Source organism: Barbus barbus (genome assembly GCF_936440315.1).
Source record: "Barbus barbus genome assembly, chromosome: 24".
NCBI lineage: Eukaryota > Metazoa > Chordata > Actinopteri > Cypriniformes > Cyprinidae > Barbus > Barbus barbus.
In genome coordinates this window covers 23413001-23431641 of record NC_136752.1, presented here as the reverse complement: position 1 = coordinate 23431641, position 18641 = coordinate 23413001, and the positions used below count along the sequence as shown (strand labels likewise).

At 36.1% G+C, this 18641-nt stretch overlaps 2 protein-coding genes across 5 annotated transcripts in view; one reads left to right on the top strand and one right to left on the bottom strand.

Annotated features, from left to right (window-relative positions):
* LOC306844196 (ralBP1-associated Eps domain-containing protein 1-like) overlaps positions 1 to 6661 on the bottom strand; it is a gene marked incomplete at its 5' end in the record, with an annotated part of 16202 nt that extends 9541 nt beyond the window's left edge. Inside the window, 8 exons of one of the 3 annotated variants that reach the window (XM_079376150.1) lie at positions 640 to 794; positions 1014 to 1077; positions 1173 to 1338; positions 1972 to 2093; positions 2467 to 2623; positions 3387 to 3571; positions 4386 to 4509; positions 6085 to 6661. In XM_079376150.1, the coding sequence (XP_079232276.1) occupies positions 640 to 794; positions 1014 to 1077; positions 1173 to 1338; positions 1972 to 2093; positions 2467 to 2623; positions 3387 to 3571; positions 4386 to 4509; positions 6085 to 6237 (1126 nt within the window). The remainder of the gene's footprint in view (positions 1 to 639; positions 795 to 1013; positions 1078 to 1172; positions 1339 to 1971; positions 2094 to 2466; positions 2624 to 3386; positions 3572 to 4385; positions 4510 to 6084) is intronic. The other 2 variants (XM_079376151.1, XM_079376152.1) reach the window with 2 other exon arrangements.
* Positions 6095 to 18641, top strand: LOC306844199 (24-hydroxycholesterol 7-alpha-hydroxylase-like). 2 transcript variants are annotated; one of them, XM_079376159.1, is made up of 13 exons: positions 6095 to 6721; positions 7675 to 7786; positions 8747 to 8882; positions 9095 to 9269; positions 10211 to 10360; positions 10561 to 10654; positions 11332 to 11427; positions 11528 to 11618; positions 12333 to 12466; positions 12674 to 12769; positions 13954 to 14042; positions 16617 to 16704; positions 17717 to 18641. In XM_079376159.1, the coding sequence occupies exons 1-13, from the start codon at positions 6660 to 6662 to the stop codon at positions 17783 to 17785; spliced, it is 1392 nt and encodes a 463-aa protein (XP_079232285.1). In that variant the 5' UTR covers positions 6095 to 6659; the 3' UTR covers positions 17786 to 18641. The 2 variants fall into 2 exon arrangements, with proteins under 2 accessions (XP_079232285.1, XP_079232284.1); XM_079376158.1 differs by lacking the exon at positions 6095 to 6721 and having other exon boundaries at positions 7424 to 7786.

Here is an 18641-nt window from a genome sequence, read left to right as displayed (position 1 = left end):
GAATATGAAAATCCCCACAATAACTGTTGTACAAGAAGTTGGGGTTGATAACACTTTTAAATGTTTTTGAAAGAAGTGTCTTATGTTCACCAAGGCTGTATTTATTTGATCAAAAATACAGTAAAACAGTAATATCACAATATCAATATTATTACCATTTAAAATAACTTTTGTATTTTAATGCATTTTCAAATGTAATTTATTCCTGTGATGGAAAAGCTGAATTTTCATATTTATTCATGTTGAAAACAGTTGTGCTGTTTAATGTTTTTGTTGAAAATGTGTTGTTTTTCTTTTTTATGAACACCAAGTTCAAAAGAACAGCATTTATTTGAAATAGATTTTGATTTATTTAGATTTTAGATTGTGCCCTTGCTGAACAACCTTATTAAGAGACCCTAACCTTTTTAATGATAGTGCATATGTCTAAATAGAGCACCAGCAAGTGGCCACAAATTTTTTTTGTAATTACACTACAGAAGTATTTCTTCACATACCTCTGTGCATTTGGAAACGGCACTTTGCACATATATTCAGAAAAGGTTTTAAAAAGCACTCTGTATGCAGAATGTTCTGAAATAACTAAGCTGCATATTTCCCAATTCAAAGCTGTGGTTGACGTGAGGCTTTTCTGCTTACCTGCTGAGTCATCCAAGTCAATAAGCTTTGGCATTAGGCTCTCGGGGAGCTTTTCAGGAAGGTCGTAACCATTTTTCCTAGCGACCACAAGGTGAAACGCAGCACAGAACTCATCCAGGGTCAGTGCACCATCTTTATCAAAATCTGATAGCTCCCTGCAAGGTAAAGCAGGTCAGTCAATACAGATGAGATGAATATTTTAAGGCACAATAAAAAATCGAATCGATGCAAATGGCTAAGATTATCAACTGATGCTGTTAAGGAGTGGCTACATATGCATGAGTTCTTGGTTACACATCTGTTTCAGACAATCTACACTAAGGTCATCCAAAATGAACAAAGAGAGACAGTGTAACTCATATAAAACTACTTACCAAATGTGAGACAGTTCTAGAATTGGCAGTTTCGACTTTGTAAAGAATTCCTTTGCGGCTGAGCCTGAACAATAGAGAACGGATACATTTTTAGGCTGGTAAATTCAAAACAGAAAACAGCATAAAGGCAGGTACTGTTCAAAACAAGGTCTCGCTAACCAGGGATTAAACCAGTGAGATCAGCCTGAATGGTCTTAAACTGGTTTATGTAATACTGTCTTTGCTCATCTGTGATTTTCCAGGGGTCATCATAACCGCTGGTCTGTCTTTGGATTTCATTTGTGATCATTGCAGATGGCACAGTTCGTACTGTTGTGCTCTCCGGCTGGAGTAGAAAAGGAGGGGGGAAAAATAAGAATTAGATTTTGTAATATACTTATATTATGTACACTACTGTTAAAAGGTTTGGCGTTGGTAAGATGTTTTGTAAGATTTTTTTGCTAAAAAAAAAAAAAACAGTAAAAACAGCAATATCGTGAAATATTATTACAATTAAAAAAAAAAACAAAATCTTTTAAATTTTAATTTATTTTACCATGTAATTTATTCATGTGATGGCAAAGCTGAATCTTCAGTCTTCAGTGTCACATGATCCTTCAGAAATCATTCTAATATGCTCAAGAAACATTTGGTGTTCAAGAAACATTTCTTACTATTATCAAGGTTGAAAACAGTTGTGCTGCTTATACTTAAACCTGAAGATTTCAACTGTTTTTTTAAACGGCTTAAACAACAAAAAAAACATGCTTAACTACCTTGTTTTCGAATTTCTTGTGTGACCGGTAATTCTCTGAACATGCATTCATTTGGGCTTGGCAAATATTTAATAAAGTCTGCTTTTGTGAACACAAAAGTAAACATCTGTTCTGCCACAGAAGCCTTGGTTACAGCAGGCTAGTGGTGACAGATTATGTTGTATACATAACAAATGTATACATGGAGGCCCACATTGCATTACCTGAGCTGAGGGGGGATGCATTGGAAGTGTGCTGGAGGGGGGCGTGTCTGTAAAACTGACCCAACTTTCCTGGACCGGAGGGGGTGAATGGGCGGTCCACATCCCATCACCTGTAACTGGTCCTTAGGCAAGACAAAAAAAAAGAAAGAGAAACAAATAACTGTTAAAAAAAAAAAGAATGAATCAATTTATGAAATTACACATCTTGAAAATTTAGTAAGAATCCAGTACATCATGTGACATTTAAGATCAAACATCTGTAAGTATAACTGATCTTTAATTTAGAGTTACCTACATTATGATAACTTTAATTAATACAAAAATGTATACATTAACTATTACATTTTAATATTTAAATAAATAAATCAATAATATATAATATAATGTAATACAATATAATACACTATAATATAACATAATATACTGTTTGTTAATGTTAGTAGGGTTATTGTGTGACCTAAATAATATATGACCGTATTATTAAGCATTGAGTACCTGGCTGTGCTTCTCTAAAAGGTGGCCAAACAACTCCTGGCACTGAGGGCTGTCTGTCCACGTTTCCACCGCTGGCCTGGCGTTTGTGCTTCCTCCAGGCATGGGGTGAAGTGGGAGGGGACTGGTGCGGTGACACTACAGGAGATGTGGTGTCCGGCTGTAGCCAGAGATAAACAAAATTAACTACTTAGTAACTTTACAGACTTCCAGCCAAACAGATGGCCTTGGAACAGCAGAGATACATGCTGAAGTAAACAAATAGTCATTTTACAGATGCAAAACAGTACACTTAACACAGAGACTCTGTGAAGCATCTTGGAGTTAATTGCTTTGGCACGAAGAGTTCATGGAACTCTTCAGTTATCAGATCAATGCTTTAACCACTACCACACAACACCCCACAAACTCTTAGTTGTGTCAAAGAGTGAAAACTAAAATCATGACAAAAAATACAAATAAAATATTATTAAACTTACTGTGTGCTATTTGTTTTATTTCTAGGCCCAGTGATTGCCTAAACTAAACTTTCCACAGTTTGGTGATACCCATTTAATACTGCGTCAAAAAACAAATACACTACTGAACTCACCTGTTTATTTAAACAGAATGTTTTAAGTTAAAAGTTAATAAGAAATAATGGCATATGGCATTATTTTACCCTAAAAAGTAACCCCCTTTTCTCAATGTATATTCCAATACATATTCAAGTGAACGAACAGTAATAACTGAGAATTAAATTAAACAGCAATTACTGATTTTTCACTTTTTTGTCAATATCATTATTAAATAAATATGCAATGTGTACTACATACTAGTGACAGTGACAGATCTAGCTGGCTACATTTACAAGACCTAATGCACTGATTTCATATTTCCACACAATCAATAATCAATAGCATACGGAACATATTCTGTAATACCTGTGGATCTACATTGGGCACACAGGGCTGAATCATCTCATGCGCTGACACTTTTTTGGCTTGTACTCGGCCTGGAGGTCTGGGGAGGTAGGGTCCCTGGTTCTCTGTGTCTGCGAACATGACTGCGTGCCTCGTCTCCTGCTCGTTCTTGCTCATCACAAAGCGAGGGAGGGGCATATCCCTGACTGCAAACACAACTCCACATTAGACTTCTGTATTCAGAGCCAGATTTAATACACAACTACTGTCAAACAAACTGATATTATTTGCTTAACTTAATCAGAAAATGAATTAAAAAAAAAAAAACTGACTACCAAGGTAAAAAATTTTCATTACCAATTTCAAAATAAATGGAACTGAAATCAAGAGAAACCAAGTTTATCAAAAGCCTATATAAACTCCAGGGTACTGTCAGCAATTTCCTGTTGACTGCGTCTTCATGTTCTTGCAATATTTTCAAGGCTACAAGCCGGGTATTATTTCCTGCTTATTTATACCACTGTCAATTTCTAATTTTTCTATAAGGCCTTGTGTCTAACTTCCCAAAATTCATGTAGTGCTTTTGCACAAGGCTTCCTGTCAGGGACTGGGTTTATATAGAGAACAGCCATGATAATCAATAAACAAACAGGAGCATTTGCATTTGGCTTAAAAGGCACCAACAAACATTTCACAGAAATATACAAACAGAAAAAAACCCAGCAATTTAAATGCAAAACATACTATTCCAGGACTTGAACCTAAATACCAGCATTAAAAATGGCTTGTGTTTGCAATATACACATTCAGTCCTTTTCATCGAAGAGGCAATAAGATTATCCTCAAATTCTTGTTATGTAATGGGCTGCAACTGCCACAATGGATTCATTTGTAAAATGAGTCTACAAAATTACAAGGCTGTGATAACTTTACATTAAAAGAGCATTTTGATTTGGTGCATACGGTACACGCATACATAAACAGCTATGAAAGGGTTTAAGAAGGTTTGTTGCTACCCACCACTGTTTAGGCTCTCCACGCGCAGGGGCAGTCCAGACTGGGCCAGTGCAATGAGCTTCAGTGCAATGTAGAACTGACTCCGACCGAAATGCCCGAGGCGCGTGGCCCCACAAAGTTCAGTAATCTAGAACAATAGAAACAGAACTATCAATCACATAAACTGACCTTAACATAGAACACAAAGGTGAACATATAGTCGCATGACCAGAAGTGAGTAAGTTCAAGTTAATGCCTCTTTAAACACAAACACACACAATATATAAAGCACTAAGCTGGATTTGAGATAACTGAAAGAACATTTAATGAACAGTCTCAAACTATGTTTTTTTTTTTTATAATAAAAAAAAAATAGGAAAAAAAAGTAAAACAGCTAAAGGTAAAATTGCCCCTCTCAAATTGATATGTATTATAAGTAAATAATATAATGTAAAAGTATATGACCATGTACACCAATAATAAATAAATGAAACTATGTATGTATATACACATACATTGCAACATAAGCACAAATAGTTCAGCTCAAGTCAGCACAGCAAGTCTGCATTTATTTTCAAATAGAAAAAAAACAACGATAATTCAAATTAAATAACTATTTTTTATTAATTTTAAAAAGTAATTTATTCCTTTGACAACAAAGCTGAATTTTTAGAAGCCATCCCCTCAGTGTCACATGATCCTTCAGAAACCATTCTAATATGCTGATTTGCTGCTCAAAAAACATTCCCTATTTATCAATGTTGAAAACAATTGTGCTGCGCAATATTGTGTGGAAACGGTGATACATTTCAGGATTCTTTGATAAAAAAAAAAAAAACCGGAAATAGCTTTGAAATAGCTTTTTGACAGTAGTGTATATAAATACAATAATATGGTGTTACACATATGATATTATAGGCCAGGCATAGAATGCAACACTATTTTTGTACAATATGTAACAAGGGGTCTCTCTATACACTATGGGTTCCTTCCTTGAATTAGACAACACTTTGGTCAATCGCTAATATAATGGCAGTATACATATTACAACTCGCTTCAACCAGAAAACTAATCAAATTTAATATAATAATGAATAGCAACAGATGAGTGTTAATCAGCACCCATCATCAGTAAAGAAACAAACAGCACTCTATGACAAACCAAACCAGCAACCTCCAAAAAGATGCTTGACAGTGCAAGTATCAGAATAGAATGAAATCAAATATTATCAACAAGTTGTGATCAGTTGAAATATAGTTAATAAATTAAACAGATTGCTTTGACTCATTCCATAAATAAATGGCCACACGTTGTGCATAACCTCAAACCTTCCTCCTTGCATTAATACTTTTATAAGTGAGAAAATCACATTTCAAGAGTCATCAACTGTATGGATCTCGTGACAAAAACAGAAAGGGACTATTTATTCTGATAATTAAGAGGAAGCAAGCGGAACTAATAATTCTAAAGACTTGCACAACACAGGAAACCAAGTTTAACCCTCCAGATGCATCACCCTTCATCTGTGCAACTCAGCAACAATGAGATTCATTCATCAGATCGGTCTAAGCACTCTTGACATCGCCCAAATGATCCATTAGAGCTATTAGCATGTCTGAAACGATGAACTCGAGCCATCTGTTCAACTTACCTAAGTGTAGAAGCATAACAACACAGATCTGCTGACTAATACACACATATCTGAATCAGATGCATACTGTACCTGATGGACCACTTCGTTTGAGAGCTGGGCCGCCCGGAAGAGGTCCAGAACTTTGCCATTGGAAGCCACTTTCTTGGTATTATCCACATCACAGGAGAGGAAGAGTTCAGAGTAATACTTCTGCTCGACATCGCTCAGTGTTAAACTCTCCATCGTGGCATCAAACCCGCAGCTGGTGGCTTCACCTTATCAGGCCAGTGTCGTGCCTTTCGGTGTATGAGCGAGGCAAGAAACTAGCAAAATACAAGTAAGATCCTTCTATGAAATGGACGGACTCGAAAGAGCGTGTTTCGGGGCGCTTGTTGTTGTTTTATGTACCGTTAGTCGCTGTCTTTGCTCTTGTCTTTTGGCCCTCGCAAAGTCAAGCAAACTAATAGTCTGGGACGTCGGAATTCAGCGCTAACAGGGTCGAGACTGGGTTCCGCCGTCGCGCTGGCTCTTTAAGAGGAGGATATGGCCGTCGGTGGAGCGGTGGAGCTCGTGTAGCCGCTGAACGATGTTAGGAATAAAGTTTCTGTCTCTTTGGGCTGCTTCTCTCTGCAGACAGCGCCGCCATTCCTGGACCCCGTGACGTCATGGCCCAGGCGAGGAGGACCCGGATGGAGTGTGGCGTCACAGATGTGCCGTCAGCTGGCGTGTTTGTGAAATCTGCTGTTTCATACATAGAAAAGCGAATCTAATCCATTTCTTTATTTTTAATATATATAAAGAATTCGTTTTGTTTATTGGCTCTCTAAAATATATTGGTAATACAAAAATGAAATCTTCTATTAAATTAAATTGAAAGCGATTTATTATTTTTTATTCAATTAATTATTTTTTTAAATTACTATATCTTAGATTGCGCCAAAATTTACTTTGGTGTGAAAACGTTTCCAAAATCTGTATACTACATTTTGTATAATTTATTCTCTAGCAGATTCTAGACATTTTGATACCATAATACTTTCATTTTAATTTTAATTTAATATATACTTATTATATATAAAGTTCCTTGACACTGTTAAAGAAAACTTACTTGCTTCAGCGTCACAGATATTATTGGATCAATAGACTTACAACAATAGACTTTACTTGCGTGTTGAACCACCAAATTTGATATATTTAACTCTTCTTTATTCATTCTGCGTAATAATTTTTGAACTGTTTAAGTTCGAATGAACTGCTGAGTTAGCAGCGCCTGTCTCCCAGTGGGAGGGGCTATCTGGATAAGGGGAGGGGTTAATCATATAGTAGGAGGGGTTATGTAATGGTGTGAGCTGGGTGTGAAGATAGTGGGCGCGGTTAGCGTTGTGGTGGGAGGAGCTAAAGCTATAATAGCAGGGGTTAGTGTTAAGAAGTCACACGGGGTTGTTCATAGTGGGAGGGGTTAGTGGTGTGGTGGGAGGATTTAGTTTCATGGCTGAGGAAATCCGATCTGATACGTGACCGCTGATCAGTGTAATCAGATATGTTAACAGGACCTTTTGACACAGGCTCATCATATGCGCTCTAGACAAGCATCATTGGACTCTAGGTTGCGATGGAATGGATTACTTTAATTTTGACTGTGTCTATTGTGATTATTTCTTTTCATCTTCTCTTTGGCAGAAGAAGTCATCCAAATGCTCCTCCATGCATAAGAGGTTGGATACCTTGGTTTGGTGCTGCTTTTGAATTTGGCAAAGCACCTTTGCATTTCATCCAGCAAGCCAGAGCCAAAGTAAGTTTGTCCACTGGGAAATTACTTGAGTAAAGAATCATAACTGTATAGTCTAGATGATTTGCATATGCATATAGATTTTTTCATAGCTATAATATTTGCACATCATTTTTATTTATGCAAGTGACAGTGCAGTGGGATTTCAGTCATTTGATTTCAGGGATTTTAACATTTTTCAGTTTTTGGCATAAATCATACAGGGTTGGTCTGGCAATGGGTCCAGAAGTCCAGCTCCTCCCCTGCAAATTTTGATGAACCCGTTACACTCATCTACTGTACAAAAATGTAAAAGTGCAGTGTGATCATTTAGATTTTTAGAGAAGAGTTTTTAAAAGTAACAGATTGTCAATATAATTCTATATTTTACACGTTCTCCTAAAATGAGCAGCACATTATTATTACAATGATTATTCTAAACAATATTCAAAAATTTGCTTGTTTTTTTATATATTTGATTATTGTGATGGCTGGCTGTTTATACTTTCAATACTTTCATTAGCAACTACAACACATTTACCCAGAAGCTTTGCTGGAGTCCTATGGCCGATGTTAACGTGTTTTGTTTTTGTGCTGTGCCTTACTAACCGAGTTTGAAGACGGTTCAATTCAGCACCACTAATTTATGCAACTAGGACAGAAGCTGCACACAGTGGCCCTTTTTGTTCTGTGCCAGTTCTCTGAAAGCATGGGAGATAATGAGAGGTTTGCTGAATAGACAACTGCTCTATAAAATTCAGTCATTGCTTCTGCCAAGGCAAGAAATCACACAAAAAGAGTGCTTTTGAGTCTTTTAAGGTTCTCTGGAGGGGAGGGGGGGCACTGAATAAATGTATTTAATTTCCTGTTTTTGTACTGTATTTTTTTCACTTAATTTGCATCTTAATAAGATTTAATCATTTGTATAAAATAGAAATAATAATGCTTGATTTCAAAAGTATAATAGTGTGTTTGTTTGTCTAGTATGGCCCAGTTTTCACTGTTGTAGCTGCTGGGAAGAGACTGACATTTGTGACCCTAAATGAGGATTTCCGAGCTTTTTTCACCTCTAAAGATGTTGATTTTGAACAAGCAGTGCAAGAAGCTGTTCACAACACAGGTATAATACTAGTGGTAAATGTTTCGATTTATAATCGATTGATAAAGCTCTTGAATCTACACCATTACTCTCTTATACATGACCTTAGACTCTGAACTCGATGAGATGATTTATGACTGTCCTTCACTGACTTCCTTTTAATACCGCTGATGATTGTACGTCATCAGTACTTTAGTCTGTGATAATGTGATAATGTTAACCTTGGGTTCCAGCTTCTATCAGCAAAGACAGTTTCTATAAAAACCATCCAACCTGTGCCACCGTAATCAAAGGCAGACTGACTCCGGGCAACACGGCAATGCTCTCTGTTCATCTCTGTGAAGAATTTAATGACCATCTGGAGAACCTTGGAAGTGAAGGATCTGGACAGCTGAATGAGATCATCAAGTATAGTCTTCTTACTTTAATTATTTACATTGTGCTAACGTTTCTCTTAGAGAACAGTAGACATGCCTTCCATACATTTCACTGCAACTGGTTAACGCAAAAAAGGGAAATTCTGTGCTCAATAATGCCACTGTATATCAATGTTGAGTATAAGAAAGCTATAACAAAGATCCAGATCCAACTCCTCCCACCTTACATATACCTAAACCTACCCATCTCCACCCCCTGATCCCTAAAGCCACCCATCTCCACCCCTAAACCTACCAATCTCCACCCCCTAGATGTGGATCCAACCATGCCCCCTGGATCTTGTGGGCTGCAGCGAGCCCTACTTGAAGGAGTGGGAAAATATGTTCAAAACCTCAGTTTAATGTCAAAGAACGTAACATAAACCCATGCTTATAAATACACAAAATCTGTAATTTTCTGTCATTGTTTGGATGTAAAACCGTGAAACACCCACAGATGTATCAGAAAACATCTGGGTCATGTTTTCATTTTCTTGTCACTGGCCATAATTCTAAAATTTAAATCAAAATCAGGCATAAATTTTGTCTTCAGTAAGATGTGAAAATTAGCTGAGAATTGAACAAATTGTTGTAACCTGGCTCAGATGAAGATATAAGAATGATGTCTTTGTAGCAGTTTTTCTGTTATTAAGGGATTTGATCCCACCTTACAAATGGTTGTTGAAAGCAAAAATGCTATGAAATCCTTATCTTATTTTGTAAGAAAGTGTGTCATGCTTGAGGTAAACAGGCACTATTTTTGAAATCAGCACCCCAAAATTAGTAAGAAACAAGTATTGGACTTCATTAAGCAAATGCAGTGCAGTGTAATACACTATACATTAATATTGTAATCTAATAAGATTATTTCAAGAGAATATCATTAATTTATTTCTTGAAAACTGTATAATACACTTTGTTTCTTGTTTTCAGGAGTGTTATGTATCCAGCAGTAATGAGCAATTTACTGGGCCGATATAACTCCCCTAGTAACACTCTCAGCAGGCAGGAGTTCCTGGAGAAGTTCACAACGTATGATGAAGGATTTGAATACGGCTCCCAACTCCCAGACATGTTCTTGAAGTGTGTGAGCGCTACTGCTACAATATTACTGAAAGCTGCAATTATAAAACACAATTAGTCTCCTGGATCATGTTTATATGTTATTTGAAAAAATAATTGACTAAAGGCATATCTTGCATATCAGCATACATTTCTCTTTAAATACATTCAAAACTTCTGTAGCCAAAGAGAGCCAAAGGATGCATCTTTTGTGTCTTCAGGCAATGGGCAAACTCAAAGCAATGGCTCCTTTCTCTGCTGAGCGATATGGCTATCAGAGCACAGGAGACCCTCTACAATGAGAATGATGGAAAGGTAATATTGGTAATCTATGTAAGCTGCTCCACATGTTTGTGATAAAAGACAATGATGGCCTTTAAAATGTAAAACCTTGAACCAAAAATGATTCTTGAACTGACTAAAGTATTTAAAGGGGAAAAGTTACATTAAAACATATAATGCAGTTACATCAGGAGTAACTGTAATGACATTACCGAAAAATTAAGAGTAGGCCCTTACTTTTCAAGGGGAAGTACTTCAATTACAGTAATGCTTTACACCCAACACTGTAGATTTCTTATTTGCCAACTGGAACAAGAGTTTAAGCCCAAACCTCTTCCTTATGGGTAGCCCCTCACTGCCGTACACAAGATCCATCCAGGGGGTGGAGATGGGTAGGTTTAGGGGTATGTAAGGTGGGAAGAGTTGGATCTGGGTCCAGTCTTGCTCCCTGGATCTTGAGTTCTGCAGTGAAGACCATCTCCTCGAGTGTGTACATGAACGTGTTTAAACCAACAGAGGGAGCTAAAGAGTTTCCATCGGGCTTCTAAGCCTTTTTGCAGGACTATGGCATTTGAAGTTTTGTTCTTCTCATCATCATAAATCATTTTTTGATTTTGGACTCAGCATAATATTAGAAATCTATCTGCAGTATTTGGCCATTGTATAATAAAATTCCAAAAAGATTCTGATCTCTCACTGTTTCTCTTTAGACTTTACTACAGCACCTGGCTACTGCAACAAGTTACAAATATCTTCCCAATTATGGTTTACTTTTGCTTTGGGCTTCCCTGGCAAATGCTATACCAGTAAGTGAGAGGTTCAGTGCTATTACACAATATCTTTCTATGTGTTAGCTCAGATTTGACATTCAACATAATGAGGACAAACGTTTTCACTATATTCTAGATTACATTTTGGGCTATTGCTTTTATTTTGGCCAATCCTGAAACATATAAGATTGCAATGGATCAGATCAACGCTGCCCTCAGAGACCAAGGTAAAACCAATATCTTAAAACCAATGGTTTTCAAGCTGTACAACCCAGACTGGTTTCATTAATTGCTTTCAGTGTAAACATTATTAACTATGCACTATCATTTAAAATGTACGGTCTGTAAGATTTTATATGTGTTTGACTCACCAAGACTGCATGTATTTAATAAAAAATAGAGTAAAAGCAGTAATATTGTGAAATATATTTAATATATTTTAAAAAGTAATTTATTCCTGTGATGACAAAGCTGAATTTTCAGCATCATTACTCCAGTTATCAGTGTCTCATCATGATCCTTCTGATTATTACATTTGTGAAAATCCTGATATATATATTTAAATATATCTGCATTTGTTGATCTCTGAGGCCTCTTATACATTAAACTTCCTTCATTATCTACTAGAGGGCGACAAACTCTCATGCATTGTGTTTGACAAACAGTGCATTTAAAAAAAATTGCATTCATTATATGTTGCAAAAATAAGACGAATTTTCCAATTTGTTCTAATGATTTGCATATTGCATATAGTATGTGCACAACGCAAAAGCACATGACAGTTAAATATAAATGCAAAAAAGTGTTTCACTGTGCTTCTGTTTAGATCTATTCAGGCTTTGTTACTGAATGAAACTTTCTCTTAAGCACACATCAGTAGTACTAAAGCTATGGATAATGGATAGTCAATATAGTGCTGGTGTGTTTGCTTTGCATTCAAGACAAGGAGAAGACAAAGTTGACCTTAGATGACTTACAGCACATGCCATATGTGAAGTGGTGTATCATGGAAGCCATTCGGCTGAGGGCCCCTGGAGCCATCACTCGTAAAGTAGTGCGGCCTCTCAAATTACAGGTCAGTCACGTACAGCGTACAATGCATTTTATTTCAGTGTTTTTATGCATAGGTCTATAAGTGCAGTCTGTATATATGAGCTATATATTAATAACTATATATCAGTATATTGAGATCTGCTCTTTTGACTCACACAGGCTACAAAGCAAACATCACCAGGCTTTTTTCTCAGCTAAAAAAACTGTATGCATGTTTTCTGCTTTTCAGAATTATGTTATCCCACCTGGAGACATGCTGATGTTGTCTCCCTACTGGGCTCACCGAAACCCCAAGTATTTCCCAGACCCGGAAAATTTCAAACCTGTGAGTAACTTCACCCTTCTGAATGACCTCAGCCACAGGATGAGGTTAACACAAATTCCTCTATAAACCAAAATAAAATAGACTCAAGACACATGCTCATAAAATGTTTTTTTATAGCAGGTAAAGTGCTTTACTATTAAATGTTCCTGTACTTTTTGAGTTTTTTTTTATGTAGTTTGTTTTGCTCTATGATGGAACCGGCATCTCTTTTATTGGTATTTTCTTTCAATAAAACTTCCTCCTTCCATTTTGTCTGGCAAGGCACAGTGTGCTGGTCACAATGTGCTTGAAAACTCCAGCTGTGCTCCATTAAAACAGGAGTAATAGGTCTGTATGTGTTCAAGGAAAGCCTGACAGTTATCTTTACAATTAACCTTCCGGCAAACGCCTATAGAGATTCCATTACACTTCTGTCTACTTATGTCTTAAAGGAAATAGCACAGCTCACAGAGACTGGGTCAGACCTATATCTATATGCTTTGAATGCTGTTTTTAGCTAAATATATACAGTGGAAATGCATTTAAATGAGTGCATTCGTGGGTAAAGAGAAAAGAATGCATTTAAAGAGTGCATTCATGGGTCACTTTCTTAATTTTCCTTAATGGAATCTAAATATTTTACACAATGAATAGATACACTCTTAAAAATAAAGGTGCTTCACGATGCCATAGAAGAACCTTTTTTGTCTAAATGGTTCCATAAAGAACAGCTGAAGAACAAAAGGTTATTTGTGGCAAAAGAAGGTTCTCCAGATTATAAAAATGTAAGAAAGAGATGTTTCTTTAAAGAACCTTTGACTGAATGGTTCTTTGTGGAACCAAAAATGGTTCTTCTATGGCATCTCTGTGAAGAACCTTTATTTTTAAGAGTGTATGGTTGATGACTAAATTGACATTCAGTGGTCTTTGTCATCGGAAAACTATTGTTTTGAATCTATGAAAAGGCAGGACTTGAAAGACTTCAAAGTTTGTTGATGCAACTCAAGAGCATTTATTAATTTATGCCCACAATAAAGCCGCATTAGTGAACAGATGGACATTGCATAGAGAGTTATTCAGAGATTACTGTAAATGTCTTGTTATTAAATAAAATCTTGGAGTGCTGGAAGACAGGCTCAAATGGTGTATTCTGGACTGGCCCTCGTCTGAGTGGATTATTTTTAATGAAACTTTTCTTCCCACAGGAACGATGGGAAAAGGCAGATTTAGAAAAGAATGTCCACTTGGAAGGGTTTGTGGCATTTGGAGGGGGGAAAAATCAGTGCCCAGGAAGGTTAGAAAAACTCTTGTGTTTATACAAAATAATCATCATGTACACTCAAAAATAATAACATTCAATGAACTTAATTAAATCGAGGAAAGTATTCCATGCAACTGAATATAATTACTATAATTGCATATATAAATAATTATTTTTTTCTTGTCTACTGGATGAATTTGTCTCAAAGTAATAAATGTATTTTTTATATTTCATTTTGAGGTTTTTGTTAGTTAGTTGCTATTAATATTGCAGAATATAACATGTTGCAACACATTAATTGATAGTAAAATGATTTATTGAGTTATTTTAATTTCATATTTTTTGGTATTTTTTTCTTAGTGCATTTTGTTTCTTTTCCCCTGGACAGCTTGACTGAACTTTGCACAAAAACACAATTGAACTTGTTGCATCAGTTCAGAGATGTTTGGGATTTCAACCCATGCACATCTGACCCGGTTGCACCTTAGTTCCTTTTCTAGTACGGAAAGATCTAAATATATAAAAATGTCAGTCAAAATTATGTTTAAGTAAGCAATAAAATTTTATTCAGCAATAAAATCGGACAGTATACTTATCAAAAGCTTCTCTAGTTTAAATCATGCAAAAAAAAAAGAGCAGTTCAGCTAATGCTCTTGTGCTCTAGAGTGAAAAAAACCCAGGTGATATGATAAAGGCTCTTTTAACTGTAAAAGCAGGACTATGTCCTCAATTTTGAGCATTATAAAAAAATATATATATTTTTAATTTAAAACAGATAAAAACAAAGTTTATGAAAGTTGGAAGCGCCTTTGGTGAGTCGGGGGCTGTTTTTGCCCTCTAGCAAGGCTTGGTGGTTTGGTCTTTGGCCTGTAGCAGGAATGTTATGGGTTCAACTTGGCCTATAGCAAATGCCACAAGCTGCACCAGCCCATCTTTCCCCTTTGGCTCTCTTGCTGAGAATGTCAGTTCCCTTAGGTTATTTACACCGAGACTGGCAGAAAAAAAGTTCTTTGCTGTAACCACCAAGAACTCTATCAGGGTGTGATTTGAATTACAAGCGATACTTGTAAATCATTGAGCTGCATTATTGATAATGTGCACTATGGCTCCATTTCTGGTATACTGTCATGTTGATATAGATTCATGGCACTGCTTTTATGTTGTACTGAGCATTCTTGGCCCTAATGTCCCAGCCCTTTGGGCCCCTACTGATGACATCATGAAAGCCCTGGGGAGTGTGCGGTCAGGGTCAATATGACGTTAATAGAGCCGTATAAAGACTGGGAGAACTTTCCCAGCTGCACAGGAAGATCAAAAGCATAGGCACAGAGCAGTGACCTTTCGAAACCCACCAGAACAGATGCATCTACATTTATCAGTCTGGGAATACATGAGAGGGAGAAACAGAAGTGAGAGAGAGGTGGAGTAATACAGAGAAAAAGGGAGATACAGGTTTTTTTATTTCTCTGTTGCTCTTTGGTCTTTTTTGACCAGACAATTTTTTGTTTTTTAAAATGTTTTACTTCATTGGATATGGAACTTGGTAAAGGTTTTGGTGCTTGTTATGTGAACACACACACACACACACACACACACACACAAATAAAAATCATGAACATGATTCAAAAATGTTCCTAAAAAAAAATCTAAATCTAAAATATCAAACTAAAATATAGCACATTAATTTAATTGGGGGAAAAAAAAAAAACATTTTTGACCACCGTGTGAGCATCACCAGAGGCTTAATAATAATTTATATAATAAAATAATTTTCAAATAATAAATTCATTAAAACAAACATGAATTATATGAACAAATATCAAATTCATTCTCCACTATAGAAACATGTGTGAGAGTGCACATTCTCTCCAGAATAATTTCAAATGCCACTGAAATATTCAATCCATGCCTACCAACTTCCTGCATTCAAATGTCACATTGTCATGAGGCGGCTTTGTAATGATTACTCAGGCTTGTATAAATCTCTTAGCTGGATGCTGCCATAAATTAGTACACTGAGTGTGGCAAAACCCACGTATTTCATTTTCCCTCACTCAATCTGATTTGATTTTGATAATTTTAGGAGATTGGCTACTTGCGTCACGAATACAATGCCCCTGAATGAGTCACGCACCCTCAAGGTTATTTGGGCTGATTATTTCAAGAAACATGACTTGCATCTCTCACCCTCCCTTTATTGCCTCCCATTATTCCTTGCTATGTCTCACCCGGGAAACATCTTGTTCTCCATGCCTTAATTCTTTCACTTGGATTAACCTGATATGCCTCCTCCCCAATCCGCTTCCAAACAAGGCCACTGTACCTATGAATGCACCTAGAATTTGAACGCAAAACAAGACATTCATTCACATTTTGCTTTTCTACCTGCAATTTCCATCACAGTTTTCCCACGAGTTTGGCAGCACTCGAGGGAGGGTGCAATGACACAGCATGCAATATTCCGTCAGAATACTAATACACACAGTACTATTCACTCCAGCTTGTGAAGTGATGCGCACTTCAGTACGATGATTTTTTTTTTTTTTATGAGAAAGAGCACATTAAAAAGAAAGAAACAATAGCACTTGTTGTTTATTGTGTCAACAGGTGGTACGCTGTTATGGAATTGCATATGTTTGTGGCCCTCATTCTCTACAAGTTTGAATTCACCCCGCTGGATTCAGTACCCAAACCGGTAAGAGGCCTGAGAAAGAGTAACGTCCAATGGAGAATGGTAAATAAGCCTTGAAAGAGATGGCTTCAAAGTAGGCATTAGGTTAATCATTTCCAGATGTTTTCCTATGGCAGTATTTACCCAACAACAGCCCAATCTAATGCTTAAGCAGCGTCCTGCTCTTTACCCTTGCAATTCTCCTGACCAAAAATAGCTTTGTAAGTTTCGCCCACCAACGACTAAGTTCATACGAGGAACGTGGCTCTAGATCTGAATCGTGCATTCATCTATTTTATGGGTCATTAATGTATACTTTTGGAGGGCAACAAGATTTATGTTTTACAGCAGCTTGATAAATACACAATAAATTGATGAATAATTATATATATATATATATATATATATATATATATATATATATATTTTAAATCAAACCCAGACCGAACAAAACCAATCCAAATAAATAAATAAATAAATACATCCACTACTGTTTAAAAGTTTGGGGTCAGTAAAAAAAAAAAAAAAAATTGTTTTTTGGAAATAAATTAATAATTTTATTCAGCAAGGATGCATTCAATTGATCAAAAGACATTTATAATGTTACAAAAATATATATTTCATATAAATGCTGTTCTTTTGAACTTTAAATGCATCAAACTGTCTTGAAAAAATGATTTCAGCATTGGTAATAATAAGAAATGTTTCTTGAGCAGTATATCAGGATTCCTTTCTAAAGGATCATATGACACTGAAGACTGGAGTAATGTCTGCTGAATTGCCACAGGAATAAATTACATTTTAAAATATATTAAAATAAACACCTTTATCAAATAAAGAGAACTCTTGCAAAAACATTTAAAATATCTGACCAACCTCAAATTTTGAACAGTATTGCATTATAGATATTTGGATCAAACCAAAAATAGTTAGAAATATGCAATCTGATTACTTAGATAGAATATACTTACTAGCATTGTATATTTTATTTATGTGGTCACTGCACTTGATAAATATATACATCTGGTTCTTGCAGAGCCCTCTGCATTTGGTGGGAACCCAGCAGCCAGCCGGACCCTGTACAGTAAAATACAAGCATAGATAGTGCACTCATGTTCAGAGGGCTGTACTGCTGCTCTAGAGCTTTGTTGACAGTCTTGACATAAGAGTTGCAGAGATCAACAGCATATCCTGGGCTGAGCTTCAGAGATTTGAAGCATCATGGTGAATGTTAAACAGTGACTTGGACACAGGCATCCCTCTAAAGGAAACCAGAAATTACACAACGCTAAAGATAATTTAGGATATTAGTTTTAATATGTATTACAGTTTTGTTGGGTCAACCTCTTGTATAACTGATGGCATAATAGAGATTATATATATCAGAAAGCATGAGGTTGTGGAAATTCCTTTCCCAGACTGAGAGACTTTATCATTTTCAGGATGTATGAAATAAACAAAATGTATTGCTGTATGTGACTCCAGTCATATATTACAGTTAAACATCTTGTGCATGAAATGGACAGAGTAAAGACAAAGTTTATAGACAATATAACTAAGTGGAGGTTCTCTTTTGTGAAGCAGAAATATGTAAACACATTATTACGTATATAAACACCATGCTTCTTTTTCTGCAGTGGTGAAAAGGATTGTTTCTATAAACACATCTGTCTTGTAGTCTGTAAGTTCTTTACTGCATCTGTGTACACTCGTTTTTGGATCATATTACATATTACATGACATAAGGTACATGGAGTGATTGTATGTGCTTGGATGCAAGCATCTTTAATTTGTGAGTCAAATAGAATGTTTACAGAAATTAAATATGAAGATGTACTTGATTGAGTCAATCACTGATATTGTATACATTTAGAAGATGAAAATCCGTTGTGCTACTTTACAGTGCATTTCACTAAATAAACGTTTAATTGTGTTGGAATAAAAAACATGTTTTGCTGTAG

Excerpts from the sequence above, each read along its gene's own strand:
- LOC306844199 (XM_079376158.1), top strand. The coding sequence starts at position 7,607 with ATGGAATGGATTACTTTAATTTTGACTGTGTCTATTGTGATTATTTCT. Across the intron at positions 11,619-12,332 it reads CGCTGCCCTCAGAGACCAAG|ACAAGGAGAAGACAAAGTTG; the intron begins GTAAAACCAATA and ends TTTGCATTCAAG. Across the intron at positions 16,705-17,716 it reads TGGATTCAGTACCCAAACCG|AGCCCTCTGCATTTGGTGGG; the intron begins GTAAGAGGCCTG and ends TGGTTCTTGCAG.